This window comes from Citrus clementina, unplaced genomic scaffold (assembly GCF_000493195.1).
Source record: "Citrus clementina cultivar Clemenules unplaced genomic scaffold, Citrus_clementina_v1.0 scaffold_3, whole genome shotgun sequence".
Lineage (NCBI taxonomy): Eukaryota > Viridiplantae > Streptophyta > Magnoliopsida > Sapindales > Rutaceae > Citrus > Citrus x clementina.
In genome coordinates, this window is record NW_006262339.1 from 35078574 (window position 1) to 35090176 (window position 11603).

At 32.8% G+C, this 11603-nt stretch overlaps 1 protein-coding gene across 1 annotated transcript; it reads left to right on the plus strand.

The window, feature by feature from the left end:
- Window positions 1–10222: 10222 nt before the first annotated feature.
- On the plus strand, window positions 10223–11342 carry LOC112099911. Its single transcript, XM_024187440.1, has 2 exons — window positions 10223–10361; window positions 10561–11342. Exons 1-2 carry the CDS (start codon window positions 10223–10225, stop codon window positions 11340–11342), a joined length of 921 nt encoding a protein of 306 aa, XP_024043208.1.
- Window positions 11343–11603: the final 261 nt, after the last annotated feature.

The window sequence follows — 11603 nt, forward strand, 5'->3', positions numbered from 1 at the left end:
TGCCATTCGGTGGCCAAGCTGGTAAAATTGACAATTTGGGCGGATTGTTTTGGAGGTGCCGAAATCTTTGAAATGTGAAGCCATTCGATGGCTATTTTCAAACACTTTTTGTTGTAAAAATAAATGCGTGCTGGTATGCCTCGATTATAAATCAGAGAGAAGCAATTGCCATTTGAAAGAATCCCAAAATATAGAGTATAAGAGCTAAGGTGTGCATGATGTGCTCTTCAGGGAGTGCAGAGAAAGTCTTTGTGAGAGGGTTTCCTTTGGTGCCTAAAGGAATATGCATTTGAGAGATGTGAGAGAATTTGTTTCTTGGTGCAATGTCTTTCGAGAGTGTATGAGAATATTAGATGTATTTGAGTATTTGAGTATTTGAGAAGTGAGTTTTCATTAATCAAATTTATAATCTATTAATTGTTAGTAAAATAATTATTCTCTCTTATTATTACCAAACCATGTTAAATCTGCTTCTCACTATCTGTTAGTAAAGGAAATGTCATTAAAAAATTGTTTATAAGGAAAGAGATAAGAGTTGCCCATTACCCTTAAATCCAAGGTCTTATAAATCTAGCAACAATTCAACAAAGATGAGTGTCATCTGGAATACATTCCCATGCCAATGGGAAGAATTTGGAGAACTTATAAGTCAGAATTATCAAGAAAAATAACACCTGCAGCTAAAAGCAAGGATATCAATGATCATTTAGCTGCATTGAAAGAGTTGAAACCTAAATACATGAAATCTGAGCAACACTGGGATAAATTTTTTAAAACACAGAATATCTATTGAGTTTCACGTTAGTATGATGTTTTCAAGTAGTGCAGAACAATTTTTGTTTAATAGGTCATTCATGGACTACTTTGTTTAGTTAAATAGTGAACATTTCCGAGCCTTACGGGCAAACTAAGACACATCGAAAAGGTCGCAAAGGACTCCCGTTTAAGATATGAAATGGTAAATTCTAATATCTATTTGAGTCTTTTTTTTTAATTTTTTATAATCATTTTAGAAATAGGTGAATAACCAAATTGATGTCGGATTCGTGCTTATTCAAAGAAAGATGGAACTCCAGTTGATGAAAAAGTTGCACATGATTTGGTAATTAACATGTTCATGCATTTATATAATCTTTGTTTTGAACTGTTGATAATATTAACGAGCAAACTGCAAACCTGCAGGAGAAAACCAAAGAATATAAAAGGAGAAATCCTAGTGCAAATGGTACTGTCAAAAGTTATGCATGTTTGTTGTATGAAGGGAAAGGAACCTCCTGGTCGAGTGTGGGGAGATGAATTTGGAGCCGCACCATCAAAAGTGTCTTTACAAGCAATCATTCATTCAAATGCTGCCAAGTATGAATCTAAATTGAATGATCTGCAAAACAAATGTGAGGAGTTAAAAGATGCCTTCTTTACATTTATGAGCACACATGAGGTAATTTGTTTATTTAACTAATCTTCTTAATTGAGTGTTTAGTATACATTGTTGCCTTGAAAACTCGATCATCCAGAAAGAGACTTACTTTTCTAAGTTTTTGATTATAAGAAAGCTTCTTCTTTGTTTGTTAGATGATATTGGCTTCTTTGCTTCTTCAATTTTATAAGCTTTGAGCCCCTTCTTAACGTGGAATGATTAATCTTCAGATTAACATTAAGTTAAGAAATATTTCAAAGTCTAGAGTGATAGAAACGAGATGATGTAGGATGTTTAACACATATATAGGACAGTTGTGTATTACAAGTGGGGTACTTTTCAGAGGCCATAATTTGAACTAAAGGTGTCCTTTTTTTGCGTATAATATACCGTTTCGAAGCTTGTGACGAGACGAATCTAACTTGTGCTATTTTCTATCAAAGTTGAGCAAAAAATTCTACTTCTTTCTTGGTCGTTTTTCAAAATTTTAAGATTTTTTTTCCATTTTTCCTGATTCTTCTAGGATTTTTATCCTTTTTTCTAGAATTGAATTTGAGTGTCATTTGTTTTCCTTTTCTTATTTTGATTAAGAGAATTTAATTATCATATTATATTCTAAATTTGCCTATTTTCATAAATTCATGGTATTTAGGCTTGTTATAAAAGGGACTCAAAAACCTAGTTTTATTCATTCAGACTTTCAAAAAAATTGATCATTTTTCAAAAACCTAGTTTCTTTTATCAATAAACTCAATAACGTTTTCATTTTGTCAGTTGGTATTAAGTTCGCTTGTCATTATGGTACGATGACATGAACAAAGGAACAATTGTCCTAAAGACGCTGATCAAGGGATGCAAGCAATGTCTGCGGAGACTATCAGATAATGGCAGCGATGGAGCAATCAATCGAGGGTCTTACACTTTCCATGAACAATATAGAGAGAGAGCAGCGACAAAGAGTAAATCGCGAAAGAGTTGTTGAAGGAGTCAATTAAGATGAACAACCATGTGATTATCATTATGAAGAGGCACATTAGGGCATCAATCGTAAAACAACGCCATAAGGCATCAATTGCAAAGTAGTACTTCAAAACCTAAAACCCGTGAGAGGAGTGTAGCCGGGCGTGCATGAAGAGTTAGGAAGCGATTCAAAATAAGAAAACGCTAAGGATTATGGAAGGAGGCGCAGGAAGAGTTCAGATTACAAGATTAATGTCGATATTGTGGATTTTTATGGTGGTATGTATGTTGAAGAATTTTTAGACTGAATATCGAACGTAAAAAATTTCTTCCAATATATGGAGATTCCCCAAGATAAGCATGTTAAGCTTGTGCCATTTAAGTTAAAGGGTGCAGCGTTTGCATAATGGCAAAACATACAAAATTGAAGAACAGATGTAGGAAACGCATTGATCGAATCGCGACCTAGAATGCAGAGGATGATGAAAGAATATTTCCTGCCAGTTGATTATCAACAGTGGTTTTACGTGAAATATCAAAATTACAGGCAAGGAAATCACTATGTTGATGAATATACGAAGGAATTATCGTTTGCACATAAGAAATAACATGGATGAGCCAAAGTTTTGGACAGTTACAAAGTATGATGCCGGATTGAGACAAGAGCTGCAAGATGAGATTGTAAAGGCAATTTTAGATATAGGTACAGCGGTTGCTAGGGCAATGAAGTTAGGAGAACATAAGCAATGTGCTGTTTCTATAGCTCAGCAGAGGCAATTCACTAGTGTGCAAAATAGACTAAGCAGTGTTCAGGTGGAAAATAAGTGGAAAACATGTGCTGGTAGTAGTGAGGCACAACAACCAACGTAGTAGCGATCAAGGTAGCACCTGCCCAGACAGTAGCAGCCACCCAGATAGTAGAATAATCTTTATGCAAATCGTATGCTGAATAAGTGTTTAAAGTGTGGAGAACCAGGGCATAGATCGAATGACTATCGTCCTTAAAATGTGAGTTTGGTAGAGGTTAAAGTTGGTGAATCAGAGGTGAATAACGTTAAGGATGGAAATGACAAGGAGGCCTTGGAGTTGGAAGCAAATGAGGGAATATTGTTGAATAATATTGTGCAGAAAATTTAATTGGCACCGAAGTTTAAAGGGTATAATTAATGCAATAAGGTTTTCAGAACACATGGCACCATCAATGATAAGGTGTGCAACGTGATAATTGATAGTGGCAGTAGTGAGAACATAGTTTTGAAGGCACTGGTTGATGTGATGTGACTTTCGACGAAGAAAGATTTATAAGAGTGATGTGGTATACGATGTGGTGGATATGGATGCGTGCCATTTGTTATTAGGCACACTTTGGTAGTTTGATATAGGTGCGTGAAATACTACGTAGACAACTCAAGAGGGGGTGAATTGAGTTTTTAAAAATTATGCAATGCTTGAACAAAACTTAATGCAAATCTTAAACAAATTCAAAACAATAATAAATAAACCAATCAAAATATAAAGAGATAAGGGAAGAGAGATTCAAACACAAAGATTTTTACATGGTTCGGCTAACCCCCGCCTACGTCTACGCCTTTAAGCTTACCGGACTTGAGGATTCCACTATCCAAGCTTCCAAGGCTTTAAGAACTTTTACAATTGATTTCATAGGTGTCAATCAACCTTTACAACAAGAGATTATCTCAAATCTCTTAACCCAAATGTTTCCCACACTCACACTTTCTCAATTACAAGATTTTTCTCACACACAATCTATGTGTTTACAAATATATGCCCAAGGTGTGATTTAAAGAATGAATGAACAAATTAAAGCTCAAGAAATATTGTATTCTTAATAATATGCTCTTTGGTATTCATTGGATTCACTTTGATTTGGATCTAATGCAACCTTTTTTATAGTTGGAGCTGAAAACTAGCCATTATTGACTTTATGCACAAAGTCGGATCAACGTTAAGCCTTATCGGATCGCTGTTTTGACTTGAGCAAGTTACTGTTATGCTATAATTTCAAATTGTCGGATCACTGTTTTACAAATGTCGGATCGCTGTTAGTTTCCAGAAACAAACTCCAATTCTATTCTATATCAGTTAGCCATTATCTCCAAAACTGTTAGTCGTTTGCTACAATGAAATTATTTTATAAAATTATAGTTTTGCCTTCAAACATTATATAATTATATTATGGCCCAAATCTTAAAAATACTTTACAAATAGGTCCATTTTCAAAGTTTCATAACAATACTTGTTGATTTCCAAAACTTTTTGAAATTATACTATGACTCAACACTTTATAAAATATTTCAAATAGATCATTTCTATACTTTGAAAACAGTACTTGTTGATTTCAAAGTTCTATAAACTTTTTCAATTTAATGGTTTAAATTGAAAATAACAAATTTCATAAAATCAATTTTCCTTTAAGTAGAAAACCTTTATATTATGAAAATAATGATTTATTTAAAATGTATGAAAAATAATTTGAGCTTTTAAATGCTTAATCATTCTTAATTTTGTTTGTTATCATCAAAATCAACATTATGGATATATAAATATTAACATTGTGGTTCATAGAGGAAGAGATAATGTGTACAAATTTTGGTAGAATAGCAAGAAAGTTCATTTAATGCCTTTAACGAACAAGAATAAGAATCCTAAGGCCGAATAGAAGAATCTTTTTACTATTATGAATGTGTTGGAGAAAAATCAGTTTTTTAAATTTTTATAAAACATTTTAAGATCTCTCTCATACAATATATAAGAATTTATAATCTAGAAATCGTACCTTGAAAATTCGATTTGGCTTTTTCCGCTGAAGTGATTTAGGCTCCCAGATCACGATCCGTCACCACCACTCCTGTTAGATCACGATCCGTCACCACCACGCTTGTTAGATCACGAACTGTCACCAATGATCTTCCAGGTTATGACTCAGGTTTGATCTGCACTTGACGTGTGGGCGTCTTTATCACTACCAAAGCAACTAGCATGAGAAAATTTTTCTCTCAACAACAGAGAGAAAAATCTTTTTCTCTGATCTGTATAAAGTAGCTGCTACCCTCTTCTTTAGAGAAAATAAGCCTTTTTATATCTCCCTTTAGTGAAAACCCTAGGCTCCAAATAATAAAAATCAAAACTCACGTTACTTGCTTTTTCTATAGGGGACCCACCTTGTAAAATAACATAAGGCCCCTTACACACAAGCTAATTAAATGGAGCCTCCCACTAAATGATATATTTAGGTTTTTGACCCAAATAGCTAGTTATATTGCTTATTAATCCAGTAGTGGTGCAGTCAATTAAATGAGTTAACCCGGGGATCATTTGGGAACATACAATAGTAGCTATAACAATTAGGCCTGTAATTAAAATAGCCTAATTATTTAATTCCAAATCTACTCCACTAAAAGATTGGAATTGACCTCCATAATTGTATGCTCGAATAATAATTCGTCCCAAGCCACATTGATTTCTTTACTGCACAATCCTTTATACCACATCATTAATTAAATCGATATCTCAACTGTCCAATCAATTTAATTACATCTTGTTCCTTGATACTTATTGGTTTTCTCTAATGATTATTTTCAACATACTAAATATGTTGACACATTCTGGCCAGAGAATTCTATGATCAAGTGCCGAAAACCTATCAAGAGATGTGTTGTAAAAATTCTATATTGTTAATCCATAACTCAAATACTCATAATTGCTCCCACTAAGATACCGGGTAATCTTGACCACAAGTATGTGTCCTGCCATTGGTAACTCAAATGGAATAACAATTACAATCATGAAATCATAATTAACTCAAGATTAAGATAACAGTAAAATCAATGCTTATGAGATTTAATAAGTCTTACAGTTATTATAAAGTTAATTAAATCTCATATGTGATCCTATTTAATGTAGTCGTACTACATCAATAAATTCATACATGATTAAGACAAATCATTCAATGAATTCATTACAGTTTATACCTAAATAAAGTGCCCAACTTTATTTATCAACTGCGAACTAAATTTATTTAATCATAAGATAACTTGTATTTATGTTTTCTGTGAATCCACATGGTGATCACATAAATACATATAATATGATTAAATGGACTTTAATCAAAATATTAATGCAATTAAGATATTTGAATAAAATACCTCATTTATTTTATTAATTAGAAAAATTATTTATTACAATTAAATAAACACATATGCTTTTAAAGAGCACATTTTCCGAACAGAATGGACATCTGGAAGAAAATTGTGATGGTTGAAAGACCTACAAAAAGAAGATGAGTTTGAGGTGAAGTTTATTCCTGAAGAGGTGCAGCCATTGTTAACTGAGTTCGCTGACATTACACCATCAGAGATGCCAAATAGGCTACTATCTTTGCGAGATATCCAACATCATATAAACCTAGTCCTTGGTCCAACTTTACTTAACTTGCATGATTATCGTATGAGTCCTCATGAACATGCAATTTTACAATGATAGGTTAATGAATTGTTATGAAAGGGATTTATTCATGAGATCATGAGTCCATGTATTGTACCAGCTTTATTAGTGCCCAAGAAGGATAGGAGTTGGCATATGTATGCCGACAGCAACTAGATTAATTAGATTACGGTGAAATATCAGTTTTCTAGTCCGACATTTCAGAATTTACTAGATCAATTAGATAATGCTTGGGTTTTCTCGAAGATAGACTTGCGTAGTGAGTATCATTAGATTTTGATTGGGCCTCGAGATGAGTGAAAGGCAGCGTTCAAGACGAAGGAAAGGTTATATGAGTGGTTTGTGATGCCATTAAGATTGTTAAACACGCCGAGTATTTTTATACGCTTAATGATCTAGATTTTTAAGCCTTGTTCTTGCAAATTTATAGTGGTATATTTTGATGATATTTTGGTGTATTCTGTTGATGTAATGACGTATTTGGAGCATTTGAGAATGGTGATGAAGATGTTGTAGAGGAATAAGCTTTACATTAATATAAAGAAGTTTAGTTTTCTGTAGAATAATGTAGAATTTTTATGTTTTATAGTTGGTGTAGATGGGATTGGAGCTATTGAGTCGAAGTTACAAGCCATTAGAGAATGAGCCATATCTAAGACAGTAGGTGAAGTTAGGAAAGCACAAGTATGGACCAATTCACGTGGCACAGAGGATTAATGATAATGCTTATGTACTTCAGCTATCAGACACGTGGAACATTTTTCACACTTTCAACGTGGCTAATCTATTTGCGTATCATCCAAATGATGAGTAGTTATATCAGCCTAACTTGAGGACGAGTTCTTTTATAAGTAAGGGGGATTGATGTAAGATAATTGTGTATTACAAGCAGGGCACCTTCCGGAGGCCATAACTTGAGGTACATGTGTCTATTTTCGGCGTACAATATATTGTTTTGAAGCTTGCAATGAGACAAATCTAACCCAAACATTTATGTTGTTTTGCCTTGAGGTTCAGCCAAAAATTTCACAATATATTGTTTTTATCTTTTTCTATAACTCGGATTTAAGTGTCATTTATTTTTCTTTTCATATTTTAATTAGGAGAATTCAATTATCATATTATATTTTAGATTTACCTATTCTGGAAAATACGTGATATTTAGGCTTGTTATAAAAGGGCTTAAAATCCTGATTTTATTCATTCAGACTTTCAGTAAAATTTTATTATTATTAATTTTTAAAAATTATCAGCCATATACCTTTAAATGACACATGTATCAAACGTGTGTGAACACTTTTCAAGTGTATCACTCGTATACCCTAAGTTGACAAAACACTTCTGCCGTCCACCAATCCGTTAACTTCCGTTTGCAAGCGCTAACATTATAAGGGTAATTTAGTCTTTTAAGATTGACGAAACTTTGATTAAAAAAAACGACATGTCATCCCATTTACCTAGTAAAAAAATGACATGTCATCCCATTTATCGGATAATTGTTAATAATTGCTAAAAAAAAAACTACTTTACAACCGAATCTACTCCTCTAAAATTTAATCTAAATTTTTGAAGATCTACTCCTCCAAGCTCCAATTGGAAATTTTTATGGTATAATATGGATATTGTTTATGGATAATTGTTAATAATATGTACCATTAATAATTCATTTTTTAATAAAAAAATGTATTGTTAATAACAAAATAAAAAAAATTGTGTATTGAAAATTTACGTTAATTTTTAGGGTAAATTTATCTTTTTTACCTCATTTTGAGTTTCAAGGGCAAAATAGTCAATTTGCCACAATTCTGTTAACTTTCTAACGGAAGCTAATTGATTGGTGGACTTGAAAAGTGTTTTGTCAACTTAGGATATACGAGTGATACACTTGAAAAGTGTTCACACACGTTTGATACAGGTGTCATTTAAGGGTATATGACTGATAATTTCCCTTAATTTTTTCTATCAACAAACTCAATAACATTTTTGTTTCGTCAAACACATTGCACACTGCACAAGTAAATTGGATAATGCAGGATGTTCAACACACTGTATAAGTAAATTGTTGCTTAACTCAACCCAAAAACTAGCTCATGAGTTGAGGATCTGGGATGTTTTTCCTAACTCAACCCCAAAGCTACCTCATGAATTGAAGGTTGCCCAAGCTACAATTTAAGTGGATGATTGCCGTCCTCGCTCTCATTATTTTAATCAAACAGAAAATTATTGGACGAGTCAATTTCTTCCGTCATTATTTTAAATTAAGAAAATCACCGACCAGTTATTATATAAATTCATATTAGCTCTACTTGCAAAAAGTTTAAATAAAGTAACAGTGGGGTTGGACAAAGATTATATAAGGATGAGTTTTCGAGGCAAAAAGACTCAAAATAAGAAAAGAAAAAATGAGAATTATTCGCATCTAATAATCATGGAATCACCGACCAGCTTTAGATAAATATATAATTACCCCAATTTGCAAAAGAGATATTTATGGCCCCTTTTTTCATCACCTAATTTAAACTCTCTTTGAAGACATCCAATAATTTAATTAATTAGAGAGAAGGACAGCTGCAATTTTAGAAATTAAAAATATGGTTATGTAGACTCATAAATTTTTTAATAAGAAATACGATGATCTCATTTTAATGAAAATGAATTTCGAATATAATAACTAAAAAAATAATTTTCAAATTTTCAGTAAATATAAATATATAATAAATAACTTAATCTATATAATTGACTAATAATATTAAGATATATTTATTGTAATATACTAGACTTAATTTTTTAGAGTTAATAGAGTAAAAAAAAGTATAAATGGTTAAAAGAAAATTTTATTATCCCTTATGAAAAAATTAGAATTTATATAACCATTTCTCTGAATTTTGAGAATGTAGTTATTGTTTTCTAATTTAATTAAGAAAAAATTACAGGATGAGTCTTCCTTCCTATTCAAATTATGCAAATCACTGGGGTTGGTGGTAACTGGTAAGGGATGAGTTTCCAAGTAAACACTCAATAAGAAAAATTCAAATGAGATTTATTCATATTTAATCATGGAAATTTGAATCACCGACACTAGCCTTTAAATAAATACACAATTAGTGCAATTTGTGAATTTTTTGAATTAAGTAATCACCAAATTGTTAAAATAGCCAAAAACATGGCGTGATCGATCACAATCTTTCATTGAAATTTTACGCTAAAATAATTTTTGAATTAATTATTCTATTACATGTGCGGCGGCGTGACTTTTTCAAGATGAGTTTCCTGGAAGAGTATTCCACTACTGATGAAGAACGAGCAAATTAATTAATTAATGGATATATAACTTAAAATTAATATTGCAATCCAACAGCGAGAGAGGAAATACTGAAAGAGATGGAAATTGAGCGGTACCAACTCCACAAGCATCCTTTAACACTCTGTGAGATTGAGGGTGTTGATGGACCTCATTGCCTTGTCTGTGACATGGGATCTTTTCTCGACGGCTACAATTGCAGCAACTGTGAGTTTCATCCAGAGAAATGCTCTGTTTGCGACGGTAAACCCTCCGGTAGTTTTTATTTTTGCAGGGTGTGTTGGCCCAATCCTCCTTTCATTCATGAACCATGTGCTGAATTTCCACAAAAGATCCAAATCGCCTTGCGACTTTAATGTGTGTGGCATCGAAATTGATTATGGCATCAACTACCAGTGTGATTATTGCGACTTTATCATGCATCGTCAATGTCTGTCTCTAAAGCCGAATATAAAGTACCAAGCTCATCAGCATGATCTTCTTACTTTACTGCAGAATAATGATAAGTCCTATAAGAGTCAATGCCATGCATGCGGTTTTGACATTAAAAGTATTTTCTTTGTTCAGTGTCTTGAGTGCAGACTCAATTTTCATGTTCGTTGTGGTTCAGCTTCAGCCTCGCTACCACAAGTTGCTCAGCATAAAAATCACAGCCATCCTCTCTCCCTCGTTACTAATGAATCGAAAGCACTCGTGAAAGATGATTCCATTCTTCTTTACTGTAACGACTGTAAGGAAGAAATAGACCCTATGGCTGTGTTGAATCAGTACAACACACATGTTCGCTGTGTGATCACTGAGACACAACTCGGCGAAAGAGAGAGATATAAGCATTTCAGCCACCGTCATCTCTTGGTTCTTCTTGAGAGCAAGAAAAGCAAGTGCTACGCATGCAAAAGATTGAACATCCAGGGCAAGCCAGCATACGGTTGCGATCTCTGTGGATTTTATCTTCACCAATCCTGTTTTGAGCTACAAAAGGTGATATATCTTCACCAATCTCATTTACATTATCTCACTCTTCGAGATTCTTCAAATTCAGGAAAACGTGTATGCAAAGCTCGCGGTAAGCATTTAAATGGCCTTATATATCATTGTGCGAGCTGCGACTTCAATCTGGATCTTGACTGTGCTTCTCAACGCCCATCAATGAAAAAATGGAAAGTCTGGGGCGACTATGAGAGCAAATACCGAGTTTAAATTCTGAGCAATGTTTTATAAGATTAATGTAAACTACTTCCAATAATATTCTGATTGTAAATATCATAAATAGTGATTGTAATATCAATGTTATTAAAAAAAAAAAAATTCATCAATACTAGTATGATCATTATTCATTCTTCAATTCATTATTATGACCAATATTAGTACTAATCAAAATTTTTGTATGTTATTATTATCATCGATTTCTTTTTTTTAAAAAGTAAATCATAACTTTTCTTAATTTAATTATCATTATTT